Here is a 22447-nt window from a genome sequence, read left to right as displayed (position 1 = left end):
CAATGCACAACAAATACAAATACATATACAGAAACAACACATTTATCACCCATATTTGAGAGCTTTTAGGAGGGATGTTTAATATTAATATTATATTAATATTATATCAATTATTGTTCATTGAACTTTAAATTATTGGGCTACTTTAAAATTCAGTTGAAAATGAATTTTATCCCTCATGTGCTGGTATAGTCTGTGTCCTCTGACTTCCATTCACAGACCTGATTTACCTGAAGCTGCGCGCACATTTTTGGCCCCACCCTCAGGTAAATCAGGTGAATGTAGGTGTAGTCAATGCTTTATAGGCTCACTCAGTCTGAGAGAGTTCATTTGCAATTATCATCATGGAAGAAGACAAAGAAATACTCAAGTAAGTCCACACAGATTATTATCAAATAAATGCATATATATTTATTTATTTTCTACTAATAGAAGTTAACTTTCAGCTATTACAAAAAACTATTTATTATAGTAGAACTAGTGCGGAAATAATGAGATATTAGAAAATATTTTTTTCATATTTTTGTATTTTGTCATATTTTTCTGCAATGACAGATTAGTAAGTTAGTTATGCAGTTGTTTAAGTAAATAATGCGAAAAGATTGTTTATATGATCAGTTGTTCCTATTTATCATTCATAAGCAGTGTATGGTAAATAATTGATAACACATCATAAACATAGTTATAAGCAGATCTAATGACAAATATGTTCAACAATTTATAAATTATTATATAAATTATTCTAATATGAAGAACTATGTTGTGTCATATAATCATTTATAATAGGTTTACCAGCACCCAGTTATGGACATTTCATAGGTGGCGTGTCCATGACTGGATACATCAGTAAACACCTAAAAAGACCTTATATCTTCTTACAACTGCATTATACTGTGTTATAAACATTAATTCAATGTTATTTAAAAATCTTTTCAGACATTTTTTCTGCTGCTGTTACAGTTTACAAATAATGTTTTGTTATCAAAATTTAATTCTTACTCTTTTAATTAATGAACAAATGATTGGTCCCTCTATTTACCACATCATGTATCATTATTATTTTGATTTATTATTCATAACTACATTTGAGTGTTATACTTTTATTGTATTATTTTATTCTAATTTCTTCTATCAGCTTCCTAACTTGTTACTTTTCTACATATCTTAGAAAATGACATGTTGGTGTCTTTCTTTAGGAGGCCGTGGGACACCTGTCGAGAGGTTCCCATCATTGAAGATGAGCAAACGCCCTGGAAACTAATCAAACTACTAAAGATCATCTGTCTTTTTTTAGTTGCCCTGATTGTGTTTGGATTGGCCGTATGTAGCAAGGTTTGTTATTTTGTATACATTTTTTACATGACATTATTAATATAAATATGACTAGAGCTAGACCCTGTAGAAATGACCCTTATTTTTCATATTTGCATAAAGTCTCTGCTTCATAGACAGGAATGAATCGCTTAATTAGTTGACAGGTAGATTTTCACATTAAATTCTTGCAGCTTGCAGCCTACATTTTGGTACATCCCTGTTATCAACTTTAGATTACACATTTACTTTTGGTGTAATAACTTAAGTTAGGGGCTCAGTCGATGTCTGTGGAGCAGCTTCTGATTTTCACATTGCCCTCACACTGCAGTTTTGATTAACTGATTCATTGTTTTTTTTGTTTTTTTTTTGTCTGCTCCAGACTTCTTTCCTCCTCCTCATCACCTTGGCCAATGAAGGAACACTGACGATCCCAGCAGAGCAGAAACCTGTCGTTCTCCTGTGTATCGGCTGCTCTCTCATCGCCTCCAGTGTCTTTCTGTTTCTCAAAAGCATCTGGAAGGCGTGTTACAAAACATCAAAGCTGCCATGGAAGAGTACTGCTGCCCTCGTAAGACAAGTCAACATCTCTGACCTTTATCTCATCTTTCACTGATGCCTAAAACATATCCTGGCAGGTAGTGTGGTCCTTTTTTTAATTTGCTGTTTTTCTTCTCCTCCTTCTTCAGGTTCTGTTCTTCGAGTTCGTGGTGTCTGCGGGTGCAGCAATTCTCACCATCGTGGCGATGCCGCACTTGGACATTGTGACCAATGTGACGATTCTGAACGGTGTAGCTGTCCTCTCTACGCTCCTACAGGTGGTCGCTCAGTGTACTGCCAAGGAAAGGAACCGCTTCCTGCTTCCCTCCATTGCCGCCTTCATCCTCATCTTGATCGGTTATGTCCTGTTCCTCACTTTATACATCATGAAAGATCCTACTGATATCAAGATGATCATTTGGGTGGGTCTGGCTGTTGGGGGGGCCTTCTTGGTGTCTTTCAACTGGTGGGAGAACTACTTCAGATTGATTGGCGAGAACAGCAGCTCCGTCTTCCTCAAAAACCTCTCAGAAGACATGAGGAGAGCCCAGAACATCCTGCACATCCTCTCCAGCCTGCTCAGGATTGTGGTGACCGGTTGCGTGCTGGGAGCCTACGTCCCTCTGTACAACATGGACTGGGAGGTGGTGAAATCCATCCCGAGCCGTGAGACAAGGATTATAGCCATCACCGTTGGGGTCCAGCTGATCTCTTCAGCTCTCTGTCACTGGTTCGCTGTTGCAGCCTGCAAGATGCACGCCCTGCGACGATGCTTCATCCTGCCTCTCTACCTGGCCTCTCTGGCTGTTATGGCTCTGCTCGTCATCCCTGTCATTGTTTACTATCAGGACTACAGAATAAGCCTGAACGGGACTGAAAGCATCAACTTCACACGCTACTGCAATGTGGTTGTTGATGGAAGAAACCAAGACCTGAACGGAAGTGTGTTCTCAGAACTGGTTTTGGATGTTACACACACTCTGTGCTTCCTGGACATGTCCAAAATAACTGACATTGGCATGCTGACAGGTAATGAACAGCTGTGTGGTAAAAGCTATGATAACATTCAGTACTAATTCTACATACAGACGTAAATACATAATACATACATAAAGGAAGCTACTATAGAGCACCACACCCTGACCTACATACTTGCACAGTCACAGTGCTGTGCTGTGTGTAGGATCCATTGCTTTGAAGAAGAAAAATCTAGCCTCAAAAATCTTCCACCATGATGTATTTTTGCTTTTAAATTCGTTGCATGCAGATTTTATTTTTCTCTGAACTCAAAAACTTCATCATAAGCTAGAGATAAAGGTACTAGTATCCAAAGTTGGTCTTTTCATCCAGTGTTTTTATTCATTTTCCCTCAGGTTCAGCAGTGGCCTGGTGGCTTGGGCTTGTGTTGGCCACTCTCCACCTGTGGTACCTCAATTTGTATCGTATCCAGAGAACCCAAGACCTGTTCGTCAGGCGGTTGTATGAAGGAGCCTTTATTGAGCAGTCCCTGCTACTCAACACCCGGTTCAACATACAGACCAGAAACAGGAAGAAGAAGTAAGTGTGTGTGATGCTAGTGTAGTCTTCCATTCTGTTCCATTGGTTCGTCAAGGTCTGCTTGGAATTGGGTTTGAAGTTAAGCTTGAGATCAGGTATGGATATCTGTCTCATCCAAACAAAAAGTATGTTTCTCAAGTTTGTAAATCTTTGTCATATCAAGTTCCAGGGCGTTTGATACGGCGATGGTGTATCTGTGTGCGACCATGTGGCATGAGACCTACGATGAAATGATGAATATCATCATCTCAATATTCAGGTGAGTTTTGCAGATATGGTCTATAATTTAATAATCTTTCCAATCCTCTGACTCTCTCTCTGTGGGCCTCATGTGGGCCACATGCTTGTTTTCTTCTGGCCTAGTGTACACCTGGATCCACTGTCCCAATCTGGCCCATATACAGCATGATCGCCAGATGCTAATTCCACATCTGGACAAATTCTGGTACACACACAGAAAATCTTGTGGCTGTCAGACATTAGTGGAGGATAATAGCCAGAATCTGCCCTGATGTGGAAATATATGGGCCAGACTTGGGCCGAGGACCCAGGCATATCCTTGTAGTCTTACTTTATCACAGTGTATTTCCTCACAGTCCCTCTTTGTGTTTCTCTGATCACCACAGACTGGACAGGTACAGACCAAAGACTGAAGAGTCAAAGAGCCGTGATTTCACCTTCGAAGCCCATATCTACTTTGATGATGCGTTCGAAGGCGCTGGTGGGGGTCAGGAGCGTCACCTCAACGAATATTCAAAGAACCTTGTGGAAATCATCAAAGAAGTCTATAGGTAAGAACCATTGATCAGAGATGGTCTACAGTCACGGAACACAAATTGCTATGAAAGTGTTTTCTCACTTCCTGTCATCAGCATCTTCACAAACATCGATGGTAAGCTCTTCACAAGGAAGCAGCAGATCCCTGATCAGAAGGTGATCAGGACACCGTATGGAGGTCGTCTTGTCATCACCATGCCTCACGGGAACAACATCACGGTGCACTACAAGGACAAAGAGCTCATCCGCCACAAGAAAAGATGGTCTCAGGTAGGAAAATAACAAACTATAGACTCCAGAAGTTAGAATTTCACCTTCGTGTACCATTTACAGTCATTTCATACAAGACTTGAACTAATGCATTGTGAAAAATACTAGTTTTGTTAATTTTTTATTTTGCAGGTCATGTACCTTTACTATCTCCTGGGCTGGAAACTCATGACCAAATATTATTCTCGCTGGCAGAAGAGCAAGGATGAGAAGGACCTGAAAGAAGAGATTGAGGTGAGATAAGAGAAAATTTTTTTTTTTATGATCTTGAACATGCATGCACCTAATTTCTCAATGAAACATAAAAGACTACTATAGCAAGTATGTAAAAACAGAACAAACTGTTTGTGTTCCTCCAGAAAGAGAAGCACAACACCTACCTCCTGGCTTTAGATGGCGACACAGACTTCCAGCCACCTGCTGTGATGCTGCTCATTGATCGTCTGAAAAATTACCCACGTGTCGGGGCAGCGTGTGGCAGGATTCACCCCACTGGATCAGGTTGGCACAAAGTAGAAAAAAAAAAAAAACAGTAGAGAAGAGGAACAATGTAGAGAGTCTTGTCAAGGTTTACAATACCTCTGTGTTTCCATTACAGGTCCTGCAGTGTGGTTCCAGAAGTTTGAGTACGCCGTTAGTCACTGGCTGCAGAAGACAGCGGAGCACGTGTTCGGCTCCGTGCTGTGTAGCCCCGGCTGCTTCAGTCTGTTCAGAGCAAAGGCGCTGATGGACGACAACGTGATGAGGAGATACTCCACTAAATCCATGGAGGCAAGCCACTACATCCAGTACGACCAAGGTAACAGATGTTGGTAGAACGTCCTGTCTCTTACTCCGTCTTGATACCCTCGACAATTGTTTTCTCCTGCAGTGGCGTCCAAAAGTCTGAGACCACTTTCCCATTCACTTTCAAATACATTACCTGTTCCATGCAGGTGAGGACCGCTGGCTCTGCACTCTGCTGCTGAAGCAGGGATGGAGAGTGGAATACAACGCTGCATCTGATGCCTACACCAACGCACCTGAAGACTTCAAAGAACTCTACAATCAGGTGAGAGCTGCAGCTAATCAGATGGCCATTAAAAAAATCCACAAAGATTTGACAAATTTACAGGTTCTGAAACTGCACATCATTATCATTTACATTTATGAATGTTGCTCTCATTGGGTATAAGTTATTATTTAGCCATCAAGTCATGCTAATAGTGATCTGCCATGTCTAGCGTCGGCGATGGGGACCATCCACAATGGCCAACGTTGTGGATCTCTTGGGCTCCACCAGCATGATCTCCAAGAGGAACTCATCCATGTCGAAACCTTTCATGTTCTACCAGCTCTTCGCCATGATCTCAGCCATTCTGGCGCCGGCCACCATCTGTCTTTTGGTTGCAGGTAGGTGTTATTTTTGAGCTTGAGGACATCATGTGACCTCAAGCTCTGCTGTAAATATAAAATGCAACATAAGCTGTTTATACAAAGCAAAAAACGACATGTGTGTTTTCCCCTTCTGTTGTGTCCTCCAGGTAGTTTGGCCTTCGTCCTTAAAATTCATGCTGCTGTTGCTCTGGTCCTAGCTGTGATACCACCATCCATCTACCTGATCATTTGCTTCAAGGTCAAAGCAGACACTCAGATCAGTATTGCAGCAGTCATGAGTATCATATATGCCTTCCTCATGTTGGTGGTGACGATGTCCATTATAGGTACGTTATGTTCCAGCAGGTATCACTTTATCACATGCAGCTTTAAGCTGCTTAAATCCTTAAAAAACTCACCTTCACTCACTTATCTTTCAGGCTCAATGGTGAAGGACAAAACCATCCTGACACCCAGCAGCATGTTTGTCGTCGTCATGGCCATGATCTATGTCACCACTGCTATCATGCATCCGCAGGAGTTCCCCATAGTGTTCTACGGCTTTCTCTACATCCTCTGCATCCCCAGCGCCTACCTCCTGCTCACCATCTACTCCATGGTCAACATGAACAACGTGTCCTGGGGCACCAGGGAGATGAAACCTGCTGCTGGGGCTCCAACAGCTGCAGTGACGAACCCGCAAACAACAGCACAGAAAGGTAGATGGGAGACTTTATTGCTATAGAGCCTAACAGCATGACGCTTGCCCAGTATTATGGCTGAGCTGAACTTGATTTTTACTCTTGCAGCCAAAAACATCTTCCAGCAGTACTTCTCGTGCGTTAAATGTAAAAGATCCAGCCAGAGGTCTCAAGGACAACAGCTCACTGTTAGCCAGGAGAACATGATCCCAGAGTCTGCAGAGCCTGAACCCCGAAACACAATTGTAGACGATGAAAGGATCACAGAGGAAGAGCAGGGGTAAGCTAAAAGTCAAACATTGACTGAAATGTGTCAGTCATTCAAAGTGTGAGACGATGCTAATAAATTTTCTGTTTCAGGCAAGTGTCACCTGTTTTTGATGCTTCTACCCAATGTAAGTCCTGACAATTTGGCAAAAATTATTATTATTATTATTATTTTTGATAAAAATTCCAACACACTTGCAATTGTGATGTTATCTAAAACCCTCCCGTCTTGCTCTTTTCTCCAGGTTGGGTCACAGAACTACAGGAGCTGTCCAGTGACATGCGACTGCAGGAGGACTCACTCGACCAGGTGCGTGTGTCTTATTTTATCCGTTTTAATGATTAACTCTAAATCCCATTTGAAACACCTCTGCCCATTCCTTAAAATGATGCTCACACTGTTGCTCATAAAGTTGGAATAAAATATTTTTTTCCTTTTTCCATGAAATGATTGTGACAATGTGATTTATTTCATTTCACCTGGGTAATTGGGACACATAATGTAATCATTGCACCTGGTCAAAAGTGAGTACTGATGCATTTGAATAGGAATAAACAGAGGATTGCGTCTGAAAACAAAATTATTCCAACTTTATGGGCGATATATATATATATACATACATGAAAACTCTTGCAGACATGGGCGAATGATGACATTTACAACAACATTAAACCTTAAGAGTGATGGTAAAGGTGAACACAGAGCTAGTTTCCTGCCCTAGAGAAAATACTTAATTGTAAGGTTTCCTGTGTTTCTCTGCAGGAGGAGCAGGACTTCTGGAAAGAGCTTCAGGAGAAGTACCTGAAACCTCTGCCCGATGACAAACAGAGACAGAAAAAGATCGCCAGTGACCTGAGGGAGCTGAGAAACAAGGTAGGTTCAGGGGAACTGAACTGTGGTACATGTCTAACAGGAAACCACTGTGCAGTTGATCTGAAAGTAATCTTATCTTTCTCTTGACAAACAGATCAACTTCGCCTTCTTCATCTTGAATGCCCTGTGGCTGGTGGCGACCTTCACCCTCCAGATCTTCGAGGCCACCTTCTCCATCAGGATCCCAAAGGTCGACTTCAACCTCGAGGAAACTGGAGAAGATGTTCAAATCGATCCCATTGGCTTTATGTTCATCCTGGGGTTTGCCACATCGGTCGTGATCCAGTTCTTTGGCATGCTGTACCACAGGTAACCACTTTCATCATACACCTTGTTTTTTTCTCCACAGTGTTGTGATGCTCATGATGTTCACACATGCTGACTAACTAAAAACTTTTGTGTTTACCCAGAATCTACACCCTGATCCATTATGTAGCCTTTCTGGACACCGTACCCCGGGAGCAAAAATATGATGCAGATGTATATAAGATAGGCAAAAAGGTATTTACAACTATTTCGATTGTTACTTCTAATACTAATCTACTAACCAAAGTATTACAGACACCATTTTAACATAATCCTTTTTGTCCCCTTGGTTCTTCTACAAATCTCTGAGGAGGGCACATTGTTGCTGAAACATTATCGATATAATAATAAAGTTTAATAATCAAGTTATTGTAAATGGCTCCTGCCCTCTTTGAAAGTTATTTTTCTGTTGTCTAACCTATGGGTTGAAAAGCAATGAAAAATGTTAGTAGGTGTTGAAGTTCCTAAGTACGATGTGTCCTTCTTAGAAATTATTTTAATGTGCAGAAAGAATAATGTGCAGAATTTATGTCACTGTAATTAGTGTTATGCAAGTTACTCATGACAGAGGAGAACACTAAATTGGTCTGCAAATATTTTTCCTCAATTACTGAAACAAGTGGAAACCCAATGTACTTGCATTCCCAACCACACCCTCCTCCTCACAATGCGTAGTTACCCGCCAGAAGTGATCCAGGCATGGTGGCAATTATGTACACTGATGTTCATTTTAACTCCTCCCAGGCTGATGTTGACCCCACGTCCGACTCTAATATGCCCTCCAACTCCAACTTACACTCTGACTTCAACTCCAGCACCAGCTCCTTATCCCATGACGACTTTGACTTTGAGGACAGTGAAGATGAGTTTGCCTTAAGCTTTAACAGTCAAGATGAAGGGACGATGGTGTGAACACACACTCGCACACCCAAAACTTTTTAGCACTTTGAAATCTCCAAAGCATGTGAGAGGTCACTAAAAATGTCTTTATTATGTGTATTATTTGTGTTATGTTTACATCTATTCAAGTGCAATTTATTTATAAAAACTTGCCACAAAGTGCTTTGCAGAAAACAAGTGACACATTTACAGTGACACACACAATTAATTTAAAAACAATTCAGGAACAGAGCAAGAGTGAACCAATCTGTAAAAAATTTGATTGAGTGTGTGCATATGTGTGGTGTGTGCAAATAAAGCAACCAGACAACATCATGTCAGTAAATGTAACATTGTGAATGCTATTTATGAAGGATCTGTTATGTTATGTCTCACTGTAAATTTGCTGCTTCAATATGTAATGCACTGTAATGTGAAGAGGTACAAATGAAGTTTAGAAACAGTAACAGACTGTGAAGAGTAATGACACCATCTGTTTTTGTTTGATATTGGTTTAGAGCATGTTGCGTGCTGCCCTTACTGTCAATCGCTTGTAATCATGATGGAAATATAATTATCAGAGTAGTTTTTAAAATGTCTTGGATAAACATGTAAGCTTAAAACCAAATATGTAAAGTGTTGGCTGCCTTAACTGCAGAGTTGTTCTCCGATGGGTAAAACACTGGTGATCAGAGGAGGCACATGCCATTTATTATTTGTATTTATTTTAGAATGAATGAGACAAAAGTCTAATTAACCAAGGTAAAATTGTTTCTATGCTGCGTAATTTTACCTTTTTAAAGCAATAATGAGCGTTGCCTGTTTCGTTGTATGTTCTCTAAAAAATACCAGATGAATAAAATATTTTTGCGATATCTTAGCTGTTTTTTATTCTAAATGCTGTAAGAAAGAAAACTGTACAGTAGTAAATGTGTTTTTTATATTTAACATTGAAGAGGAAAGAGAGAAATATGTTAATTTACATGTTGTAGACACACTAGTGGGAAACTTTGATTTTTTTTTTTATTTTTACTATCATTCGAGAAATATTTGTGGAAATGTGACTTAATTAAACTGAACATATCGTACCGTATCATAGTCCAAGTTTATTATCAGAATGGTTTGCAGTTTGCAGTAGCTGCTAAACTACAATACAGGCATATTTCCCCAGACCATGTGTTTTTGGCATTAAAATATATATTAAAAAAATTCATAACAAATGTGTCAGCACCCTTAGTGTTTTATCAGATCATCTTAGAGTTGACACCCTCTCATTCTAACTTCCTTGCAATAAATGTGTGAGACTACGCCTTGTAATAGGTGTGTAGTCAAAGAACAAGCAGCCCATACATTGTAATTAAAAAATATTTTCATGCACACACTCATCTGTACTTCTTTGAGAATGTCTCGACATTTTAAATGTGACTGATGTGAATTAAAAATAGATATTACTTAATGCTTCATTATTTTGTAACTCAGCATTTACAGTTATATATTGACCTGAGAATTGACCTGCTTCAGTATTAAGTACCTCCTGATAAAGCATCTAATCTGATACTTATTTCATAAAATAAGTATAATAACATTGAATGACATGGCTGCTGGACCTATCAGCCGCCTTTAATTCAGTGAACCACCACATCATGCTATCTGCACTCTCCGACACGGGCATCTCGGGCAAAGTACTTTCTTGGTTTGAATCCTATCTCACTGCTGCTCCTTCAACGGTCACATCAAGGACAAACTCCTTATCCCATCCCCTCCCCACTGGAGTGCTGCATGGATCAGTGCTGGGACCCTTCCTCTTTGCATGGCTTCTCATATCAATGCTATGCAAAAGACACCCAACTATACCAGTTTTTCTCACCAGATGACCCCATTGTCTCTGAGCAGATCTTGTCTTGTCTCTCTGATATATCCACATTGACCAAAGGAACGCCACCTTCAACTACACCTCTATGAGACTGAACTCCTCGCCATCCTGGCAAATCAGGCTATCCATGACAATATCAATATCGAAATCGCCTTTTAATCTCTTACCCCAACCAAGGTTGGAAGAAACCTCTCCTTTTCTGATCATGTTGCATGCACCTCCTGATTGTGTTTCTTTGCTCTATACAACATCAGAAAAATCAGGCCTTACCTGACTCAGTACATCACACAGGTCTTGTTCCAGGCCACGGTTACCCCTCGCCTTGTTGCTGCAATTCCCTTCTGGGGTGGCCTTCCTTTATGCACAGTGAAACCCTTGCAGATGGTCCAGAATGCAGCAGCCTGTCTGGTCTTCAATCAGCCCAAAACACCCTTGAACACCCTAACTAGCACTTACTATGGACTTTCGGTACACTTCTTTACTTGATCTCCTTGTAGTTATTGAATAAATGTAGTACTTCTTACTCGCACCAAAGTTTCCTACTGCACTGAAGCTTTATGATGTCCCTCACTTATAAGTCTCTCTGGATAAAAATGTCTTACCTTAGTGTTTTATCACTTGGACTTGGTCTCTTCACCCACAATTGACTGAAAGAGTAAGAAGTGACTTTTTCTGCTGTGTGTGCTAAACTGATCTTAAATGCTTTGCACAGACAGAATTGGGCTAATCAGACGTAGAGCTTTCAAACAAAGATTGAGACCAGCACAGACCAAAACACACCTAAAGGCCAAAGTATCCCAAAACTTTTTTCACAAGCCAAGAAATGCTTAGCGTGATGAGTAAATATCACTTATAAAAATGTATGGATTGCTGGCTGCTTAATTTTGTTCTGTGGTTCTGTGCGGTTTTACTGCTTAAAACCGCAGAAAAAGAGGCAAGTGATTTTTTTTTTTGCCAGGATCAACAGTTTTTTACACGTATAAAGAAAATTCTCTTGCATTTTACAGCTTCCGTAATTGGCTGATACGGATACGAATGATCAGTTGGTGTCAGGACTAGATCAATCTTTGCCGGTGTAAGTGGTTCAGACATCCTTCTCTTTCCAACAACTCCTCGCCAATTCAGATTGTAAGAACAAAACACTTGAAGCAATTTTTCTTTGATGTGTTATTTAATGTGTCTCCCTGTTGGTATTTCAGCAGGAGGATCAAGTTCAAAGGACAAACCCAGTAAATGATGCACACAATGAGTTAATTTGTCTCAGTCACGTAAACACAGAACCAGATTTGTTTTATCAGATTGGTTTAATCACTTATCAGAAGATCTGCCTGCACAGAAAAACTAGTTTGTTAGAAAGGCGTAACTAGCTTGGGTCAGTTTGTTACTTAAAATACAACTGGTCACACAAGGAAGATATAAACATAGGCAGATAAACAATACACCAAAACACACCCAAAGCAACGCCTGCGCTTCCAAAATATCTGACATTATAAAACCGTAGGTTGAGTAATACTCTGCATGATGTGTAAACGTGACAGATAAAAATTTGTAGCTTTAAACGGCTGGCTGCTTTAATTTGTTCTGTCTTAGTTTTTTTTAGGAAACAAATGTTCAGAAATTGATCAGCTGATACTGATCCAAGAAAAACTATTTGTGAATCAGGGCAGATCACACTAATTACATTAGACAATAAACTGACAGTGGCTATAAAGAGGGAGAAAATCTACATCACAATGCCTCCTGCTTATATGATGCAGTTCCTGCAGGTGAGACATCCCAGGCTTTAGAAGACTGTTGAGTACCACAGAACATTGGAGCTCCATCAGGAAGAATTATGTAGCAGGTCCTGTAGTGAGAGGCGAGAATGAGGACTTAAATTAATGAGTTTTTATAACATCAATTGTTAAACATTTCCCTTATTAATGTGATTTTATAATTTGTCTCATTACTTTTCTGTAGCTTTTTTGTTTTTAAGATGCTTGTGATGCACAGTATGTATACAGTATATACACACACTTAGTTACCAGTTCAGTCTGGTAGTCCTGTAATAAATCCTACCTTCATAACGGATACTGTTCATTTATTTAAATGGGGTGGACAAAATAATAGAAACACTTTGTAAAATGTCACCTGAGTGTATGTAGCTCTTTATAAAGTCTTTTTAAAGTATGCCACAGGAAATTTTCAGGTAAAAACCCCCTTTGTATAAGCTTGGGTACCATCCCATCGATGCCATTATTGGCTTAAAGACATGACCATACTCTGCCCATCTACAGTATATGTGGGTGCCCCATTGACTGATATGTACTGTATGATTATGAATGGTTCTCTTTTACATTACTTTAACCTTTTATTTATTTATTTGTTTTATACCCATCTTATTTAAATGTTCTTTTGATTGTGTAGTATAATGTCGCAGATGAAGACCACAAGCTGAAACCCATTGGTTACACAATTAAAGCTATTGTATTATATAATGATAATATGTAAAATATATTATCAGGTAAAACATTCAGAGAACCAAATCCTGCCAGGACGGTGGGTCCAAGTGGGTGGGACTTGAGGCTCAAATGCTAATGTTGTATGTAACAACCTAAGCTTAACATTATGTCAGTGTTGTGTTTACACTTTGTGGTGCAACCCCCTAATAGCCAAATGTTTCAATTAATCGAGGTGCTTCCATGACAGTGTTAGGTAAGTGAAATTGCTTTTACTGCTGCGATCTGCACGATCGATCTGAAGGGTTGTCAATGTATAGCTAGAAGTGACATGCATTAACAACAGTGAAAAAGTAATGGAGGGAACTATTAACACACCCTGCAGAAATAATTGGATATGGCATGAACATGCCACAGATGATAATACTTCTAACCGAAGAGAACAAATGTCATCATCTTTAATCATTTGTCTGTGTCAGCAGAAGGACTGCACTCATATGTGCACCTGCATTTAAATCACCTTTGTCTGAAAGGTGTTTAATTGTCCCCACCTCACCCTCAGTGCTAAAAGCTTCTTGAGTTACTCAGACAATTGCAGAGGGCTTAGACTGTTATGTACACGTTTTTCAAATCTCCTAATTGCCATACAGCTAGAGGCCCCTCCTCCCCTGAGGATGAGTCGGTATCACCTCTGATATGCGTCATACATAAACAGGCAGGCAAACAGGCAGAACAACACAAAATTTACGTTCGCCAATTACGTTTGATTGCATGTGTGTGCATATTCACAGTCTCATGCCTCAAGCCCCGCCCACCTAGACTCACCGTCCTGGCAGGATTTGAGTTTTTACCAGATTGAGAGCACCCTGTAGGATACACTCTGGAGCTCCTGAAAGCTGAAGGACCTGTCAATATTTAAACGTCTGCAATAATACCAATGATACCATTAAAAGAGCCAGAACGGCTAATTAATGTACCTTGTTGTGAGACTGTTTAATCACTGTTTCCACGTTCAAGAGTAAATTGTCCTGACTGATCTGATATCTTGACTTTAGACTTGGACTTGGGCTTGGAGCTGGACTTACATAAAGCAAGTCAAAGTACAAACATATCTGTTAATTATAATAAGTTTTTACAAACTGGTGGCCTTTTGTCCATTTATTGGACCAAGAATTATATATATAAAAATAATAATAATAATAATAATATCTTAAATAATGAGAAGTAGTGTATAGATCAGGCAAGAATAAACAACTTTTTGACTTGCAATGTTCATAGGAAGACTTAGAACTTCACTTTAATCTGTCCTGAAAGATGGGTGTGTGTTCAGTAAAGGTTAGGTCAGGGGTCGGGGTTGTGCATGTAGCAGTCAAGATTAGGGGAAGTGTGTTATGAGGGTGTGGGATGCTGCAGAGGCACAAGGTGAAATGATTGTAGCTGCCCCTTTAATTAAGGGTCATTAACTGTTCCAAAACTCAATGTAATCAACTCAATGAATCACAAAAGGCTTAAGGGTTAATTGTCTTATGAAGTTATATAACACCTGTGTTTGTCTAAGCTCATTTGAGGTGGCTGACCATCTTAGTGGTTTAGCAGCCTTGTGTGGCTTTTCAGTGATACCATAATAGATCCATTGTCACTATATGTGAAGTGCTGACAGATGTTATGTTTGCATTAGTCACAAAGTACAAACTTGGCTCCTGGGGATTTAACATTTCTAAAACCACCAGTGTGGTGAAACTCAGTTTGTCTGAGAGATTCATATGATTTTGTCATTTTGAACGTTCCCTACTAGCTCTTGCTACGTTTGCTCATATTATCACAAAAGAGACAACGTTTGGTTCCACTGCTGCATATCGAAACTGGAAAGGTGCATTAAGAAAGTTGAAATTTGATGACAATGTAACTGGTAGCTGGTGCAGAGCTGCAGGAATGCAGATATTATGTGAATATTTTACTAATATCCTATGTTCAGTATGAAAGTAATGAAAAAAATAAAAAATAAAAAAATAAAAAAAAAAAATAATAATAATAATAATAATAATTACATTTCCTGCAAAACAGATTTGCTTTTGCAAATTAGAATAGAATAGAATAAATCTTTATTGTCATTGTTAAAAAACAACAACAGTCAGGTTAGCAAGCTCTTCATCAATGTGCAGAAGAAGCAGCATAAAAAGAAACAGAAAACTAGGTTGTGTATAAAATTGATATACTGTAAATGTAATTCCTGGGAGAAAGGGCCGGTGGTTGATTGTCAGGTTTTCAAAGACATCGGCGTGACTGGGTATATCAGCCTTGTGCATGTGTGAACGTAATGTAAGTGTTTCCAGGAATGTGGAGCAGTGTTCAACTGATTATTATTTCTCTGATGTGCTGATGCTGCTCTCTAGTGGATCATAGATATTTTTGTATGTAAAAGCTTGTATGAAAAGACAATTCAGCTCCATACTTTGTTGTGTGTGAATTTTATTTGGGCAGCCATTCAAAAAGCGTTTGCCTGGATCATTTGTCTAAGTTTTGTTTTTCCATCTGTATAAACAGCCCCTGAGAAAAAAAATGTCTTCATTTGAAAAAAATCACCAAAAATCATTATTATTATTATTTTGTTTATTTTTTATTCTATTTTTTTCACAATTTTTTTTACAAATTTTTTTTTTCATCAGAATTTTTCAGTGTTTCTTTTTTTATGCTGATTTGAGCCAAAAGAGGGTGAAGTGCACCACTACCCCAGTCTAAATTGGACTAAAAGCCTTCATGTTAGGGGATTTTCGATTTTTCCAACCACTAAACACAAGGTACATATAATGTGTGCAAAAAAACTAAACGATTAACAATTCATAGAGTAAAAGATCAATTGATTACATCCACTAGAGAGCAGCATCAGCACATCAGAGAAATAACATTAGGCGAACACTGTTGCACACTTGTATGCACCGATACTCTACCACACCTTCCATACAAACAAACTGAAGGGGCCTCAGGTCATTCATTTTGGATTAATGATTTAATCAGTTTCAACCTTGCAGAGTTTTATGAGTCACTGCCGTCTGAATCAAAACCAGTTTCTAGAAAAAGATCACTGCAAAAGCTGTGTGTCAAAGGATTGAAGATTTTACTGTTAGTTTAGATAAATACTGTAGAAGTGAAACACATCTCTAATACATTATATCTACATAGAAATAAAACTCACAGCTAAAATCCTCTCTGTTTTCCACCATTTAATTTCATTTATAAATCAAGTATATACAGAAAAGGTTAGCTACTACTAAACTACTTCAATGATTAAAATTTCAGAATGTTTTCAGTGTATATATTATTGATATTTTTATCATTGTTTATTTATTTATTTATTTTTTCACACAACCTCAGTTGATCTTTGTCATCTTTCTGTTTTCCCAGTTGTTTTTTTTATGTTATTTGTTTCTGTTCTGTAAATCCAGTCACATTTTAGCTTTCTTCCCCATGTCTCTACAGTTTTACTCTGCATTCTCCTGTGATGTCCTCTACACTACGTCCAGCACCGATGAACAAGCGAAGTTTAAAAAAGCGTTAAACCGTGTTTTAAAAGAAACCGAAATCTAAAATACTTTGCTCTGCAGAGCTGCAGTCGCTTCCTGCAAGACACTGCAGCAGGTCTCAGGGCCTGAGAATGCTGACGTCTGAAACCCCCCTCCCCCCGCACAACTGTCAGAATACTGCAGTCCAACAATCACACCCAGCAACAGGCAGGTGACAAGTGAGGAAGACGGCAGGTTAGAGCTTCTCCCTGAGGCTCTCTTTTTCATTTGTGACGCAACTATTTTCAGGTGAACAAACAAGTACAACACCACGAGGAGAACCTGTCTGAAAACATGTGGCCTCAACACTGTATTTAAATTATATTGCGTCTTCCTCTTTGTGACAGCTGCCTTTGAATGTTCAGAACAGCTATGAGCACTTTTGCCTTTAAACGTTGACAGATGTTACTTCATAGTTTGTGTTAAGTTCTCTGAGACCTTTACTCTGCCCTGGACTGACAGAGAAGAAGGGACTAAGGCACTCAGGCCTGAGCTGTTATTAAAGAAAGTACAGGTTTATACATGCAATAGCTCTTTACACTTGAATCCTCTTCCAGGGATGTTAAAAGTTTTTTTTACTATTTGTAGTTTTGTCATATTAACTTATTGCACCAATCTCCCAGTTTCAAAATTCTTACTTGAAGGTGTTGAGATCAGGGATGAATCGGTCTGATGTGTCCCTCACTGAATATAGTATTTAATCCTCCAGGTACAAAGTACACAGGTACAATACCACAGTGTAAAACCACAACACAAAAGGTAGGCATCCAAAACTTTACTTAAGTAAAAGTATAAAAGTTTTAGCATCAAAAATATACAGAAAGTACCAAAAGGAAAAGTGCACATTATGCAGAATGATTTCAGAATAATGTATATTATATTATTGGATTATAATTATTGATGCAATGATGGGCATTATCACTTGTTACAGCTGTAAACGTGGAGCTAATTTTAATTACACTATACTATGCATTGCTGTGTAGCAGTATATTTCAGGTGAACACTCAGAGAAACCAAATCCTGCAAGGTTGGATGGTGGGTCCAGGTGGGCCGGGCTTGGGGCATGGCTGAGAGCAGTGACAGCTTTGTTGTGACATCACAAAGTTACAGAAGTCCTGACAGCTGGTTTTAAGGCTCATTTTCTAAATACAGGCTGTGTGCATTTCTCTGTGGACTGAGGCTTTGATGCTTTCACAGTAACAAACAGCACATGGAAGTCTACCTTTACACTATATGGGACCTTTTATAATCGGAATCTGCAAAGTAACTAGTAACCAAAGCTATCAAATAAATGTAGTGGAGTACAATTATTACACCTGAACTGTAGAGAGTACTTTCCACCACTGTGAACAGTACAGGTACAAAGCAAGGATATCACAGTCTTTACCATATGCAGAGTTAAACCATGGTAACTGTCTATTACTCTTTGTCTTCTCTTTCTGTCAGGTCATCATGTAATTATATGTTATTGTGCATTAGTAAAAAAAAAGCCAGATTTAACATACCTTTTCTGCAGGCAGCAATGCAACAATATGAGTAATTTCATCCTGAAAGCAGCATCTTTTGCACCTTAATCACACTGGGAGAGGTGTGATGTTGTTATCCAGCCACCACAGATGCTCTGAGTTAGAAGGTAAAGACCTTGATCTGATTTGTATTCAATGCTGACGGCTGAATCACTACCTGTCTGTCCAGTAAGAACAATACAGATAATTTGGTATAATGATATCTTGGAATGTTCTGAATGTTTGACAGCAGCAGCCCGTCACAATGACGAAGAAAAGAAAGTTTTACGAAGCTGCTCGTTAAAGGGTGGGTGGCGGGGGGGAGGGGGGGGAGGTTAACACAATACTAGGTGTGTTTGGTATTTATGGGGGAGGTTTACAGATGCTATTAAAAAATATATATATATATGTGTATATATATATATATATATATATACGTATATATGTATATATATATATGTATAAAACCAAAAGAGGAGTCTTAAATAAGATCCACGAGTAACTTTTCTTAAAAGAAACTTAAAAAAAAAAAATACAACCTCACTATGTGTCTTCACTCAACATTTAAAAAACATCAAGACAGTACTCCTCCTTAACAAGGAAATTCTGACTGTGCACATCAGTAATTGAAACTATGTGGTTGAGATCCTAGGTAGTTAACAAGCACAAATACCAGTTTCACACTGTTAAGACATGAATTAACAGGTTGGCAAAGTGTCTGTAACTTCTCAGTCCCCAACAGCATTGTGTATGAACGAGCTAAATGAGCAGTGAAGGTTCACAGTGTAAGGCACCAAGACGCTGTTTGCCAACCTCCAAAAAACAAGTCAGAATGTCAATTACATCTGCAACAAATTTTAAGCATAACATTGAGTTGAAGCATCTGACCAGCCTTTTGTGATAGCTGCGAGTGAATGAAGATCACAAGAAAACATTAAGAAAAGGTCAGAGCATGAACCAACAGCCGCAAAATTCCTCCACCTTAGTCAAACCCACAGCATATACACATAAAACACATACTTAAATTGGAAAAAATGGACGTGAACTAGTTCATTTGAATTTGTGTGAACTGAACTTTGAACTAGCTCTTGGGAAGTGTGAACCTCGCTCGTCGACAGGAAGTGAGAATTGGGGACCCTACAGGTACACAGCTGCCACCAACGTCATTATATGTTGATACTTGGTTGAAGGTAGGTTTTTACGTCAGGTACCAGGACTCATTGTCAGGACAACGTCTAATACCAATGTTAATCTGACTTGTGACACCATCTTGATACACAACGTCTGCTAAACGTCACAATGTCAATTTGCCAAAATTATGTTTTGACGTCACCACGATTTTCATTTCCAACCAAAATTAAACATCTGTGCGACCTTGGAGCTGTTAGAGTCCAACACCTATCTGACATTACACTGATGCCCGGTGTCTGCTGGGAACAGGCCGCCTCAGCAGCGGCACACACATCAAAACACTACAATGCGGGTTAGATACATTAGGTCAGCATCGGCTGCAGCTGGAACAAGACACTATGTGTACTTTAATGTTTTGATTTAGGTGCAGAACACCATGACTGGTGGGTTATTCTTTCTATTCAAATTTCATTATGAAGCACTGACATTTGAAATAAGCCATATAATGAGTTATATTTATGAACTAGAAAATTCCAGGGAAATTTCGAGTGCCACGGGGGCCACTGCCGGGATAGGGTTAGGGTTAGGGTAAAAAATCTCTGTGTCACTGTAGCGATGACATCACGCAGCCCTTAGCTGTCAGAGGTCAGGTCAGGAGCTGCCATTGCCATGGCAATGTGAAAATCTGCCCAGAATTTGGCTTCTACATGGCTTCAAACAATTGCAAATTATGAGAAAACCGTTACTTCATTTCAAAAACCAAAAACACCGTGAGAGACACTGAAGCCAGAAGTTTCTTACAGATTTTATTCAGATATTCCTTAAAATGAGTGAGTAAGCTCAGTGCGAAGACAGAGTGAGATTCTTTTGAAAGAAAAAGACGATTACATTAGGTGTCAATGAGAGTGAGACAGGTATTGCTGCCGGACTCGGCACCCCCGTTTAAATTTTGTGCAGACCCTGCCTGTCAAAGTTACATTTTATGAATCCCAACAACTATGTCTACATTTTCAGAAAGAATTATTTGTCTCCTTTTTACGGTTTGGCCGTGAGCTCGAGTTAAAAATAAAAATAAAGGATATTTTTTACTGCTTCACGCACTCTAGCCAACTGACGCTGTCACTCTAACTTTGAAGAAAAAGTGATTTGCACTCCTCCTTTGAGTGCTCATAGTTTAAATAGTTTACATGTTATGTAAAAACAGTTGCTGTGTTTTGGAGAGAGCAGAAGTTTTCCTCCGTTTTATAGTTTGAATCACATTTCTACGTGCAGGTATGAGAGAGCTGGGTGACTCAGAAAAAAGGTGAAATTTTGTAGAAAAAAGGTGAAATTTTGTGGGTTTCTAAAGAAAATTCCAATGCATTCCTAATGCATTATTTATTCCCAGTATTTTGGGAATAACTTTGGGAGAAATTGGAATTTTAACACCAAAAGTCATAGAACCTCTTTCGGGATCAAGACGCATGTTTTGATGTATATATTACTGGGCTCTTCTCAAAGCTGCGGGACGAGTTACGTGCCAAAATTTGGCGGAAGAATAATAATAAGCCCGAAGGAGAATATTAATAGATGCATTCCTCTCAGCTATTCTATCTGTAGAGGAGTGCCTCGGAGCTGAGCACCCGTGGCACTAATAATTACTGAACATTAACTGGCATTATTTTTGACCTGCATTTCCTGTTCATGATTCAGAACTTCAGTTTGATTTGTACATTTGTGCATTTGTGCAAAAACCATTGAGTAGATACCTACTCAATGTTTTTTTTTTCATTGTTTCCACTTCCTGGTAATTATTCTTTACAAAAGAAACAATACATATCAGTGTGACACAATATTAGAACATAAATCTATTACATCTGTTTAACAAAAGCCTGAAGTACCTGTATCTTTGCCATCCATCATGTTTTAAAATGATAAAGTGCATACATATATGGGTGTGTTGTTCTTTTTACTCTGCTTGTGTATTCTTGGAACAGATAATAGCTGCATCATAAAATGATGAGTTACAGTAGGAACAGGTTACTATTTACGAAGCACCTTTCTAGACTCATTGCATTTACATGTGTTCGTTCCCAGAATTTAGAGCTCCTGTCTGTTCCCAGTGTTAAAAAGACATCTGCTGGCTGCAGAGCCTTTTCCTGTCGGGCCCCTCTGCTCTGGAACAACCTCCCTGCTGATATCTGATTCTGTTCAGACTGTCAAATCTAAACTTAAAATGTAATTTTATGCCTTAACTTTCAGTTAGCTTCCTATTCTTTTACAAACTTAGGCTTTGTACCTGTTGCCATCCTAACACGGGCGGGTGGGCCTCAGTCTCAATAAACCAGTAAACTCAGTACAGTATTGTCCAGGTTGTCCTGCCGACGAGATCACTGTAAACTTTCTGAATATCACTGCATCATTCTAACCGTTTGTTTTTTCCCTCAAGCACATGAAGCGCCCAGGCTGTGTACAGTATTGTCCAGGTTGTCCTGCCGACGAGATCACTGTAAACTTTCTGAATATCACTGCATCATTCTAACCGTTTGTTTTTTCCCTCAAGCACATGAAGCGCCCAGGCTGTGCGCCTCGCTCTCTCCCTTCTCCTTCTCTATTTCCTCCCTGTTAGTCTCCACAAGTCCTCCCGCCTCCAGGGCTGCAGCTGTAGAGTCTGGACCTGCAACTGCAAACCCCCTACTGCCCCATGATCCTGTCTAACACCTGCTGCTAAACCTCCTCAAATTTACTATAATTAACAATGATTATTATTAATATTATTAGCGGTCATTATTATTTTTATCAGTAGGAGCACTACAGTTTCCACTACATTACTATCGCTGTTACTGCTGCTACTGTCACTATTATTAATATTGCTATCATTGCACGTTCTTGTTTTTTTCCTCTGTGCTCTCTCTCTCTCTATCTCTCCCTCCCAACCCAACCGGTTGAGGCAGATGGCTGCCTACCCTGAGTTCAGTTCTGTTCGAGGTTTCTGCCTCTTAAAAGAAAGTCTTTCCTTGCCACTGTCGCCTAGCGCTGCTCTTGGTGGAAATTGTTGGGTCTCTGTAAATATTATTAGAAAGAGAAGGTCTAGACCTGCTCTATTTAGAAAAGTGCCTTGAG

The 22447-nt window shown here is 39.3% G+C and overlaps 1 protein-coding gene across 1 annotated transcript; it reads left to right on the top strand.

Annotated features, from left to right (window-relative positions):
- Positions 1-337: 337 nt before the first annotated feature.
- On the top strand, positions 338-10176 carry LOC111233240. The gene is made up of 22 exons (XM_022761009.1): positions 338-370; positions 1197-1332; positions 1694-1882; positions 2001-2880; positions 3225-3408; positions 3572-3667; positions 4035-4199; positions 4281-4455; positions 4588-4689; positions 4815-4956; positions 5054-5254; positions 5391-5506; positions 5679-5847; positions 5979-6158; positions 6252-6530; positions 6621-6792; positions 6873-6907; positions 7025-7089; positions 7543-7653; positions 7748-7962; positions 8064-8154; positions 8704-10176. Exons 1-22 carry the CDS (start codon positions 345-347, stop codon positions 8869-8871), a joined length of 3897 nt encoding a protein of 1298 aa, XP_022616730.1. The 5' UTR covers positions 338-344; the 3' UTR covers positions 8872-10176.
- Positions 10177-22447: the final 12271 nt, after the last annotated feature.

This window comes from Seriola dumerili, unplaced genomic scaffold (assembly GCF_002260705.1).
Source record: "Seriola dumerili isolate Sdu_G_001 unplaced genomic scaffold, Sdu_1.0 BDQW01000381.1, whole genome shotgun sequence".
NCBI lineage: Eukaryota > Metazoa > Chordata > Actinopteri > Carangiformes > Carangidae > Seriola > Seriola dumerili.
Note: the sequence above shows the minus strand (reverse complement) of the source record. Positions and strands in the feature narration are given on the sequence as shown.

What these genes read in the sequence shown, in the direction of transcription:
- LOC111233240 (XM_022761009.1), top strand. Translation starts at nt 345, where the DNA reads ATGGAAGAAGACAAAGAAATACTCAA. An exon ending in GAAGACAAAGAAATACTCAA is followed by an intron (nt 371 to 1,196) that starts GTAAGTCCACAC and finishes GTCTTTCTTTAG; the next exon opens with GAGGCCGTGGGACACCTGTC. An exon ending in TATATAAGATAGGCAAAAAG is followed by an intron (nt 8,155 to 8,703) that starts GTATTTACAACT and finishes AACTCCTCCCAG; the next exon opens with GCTGATGTTGACCCCACGTC.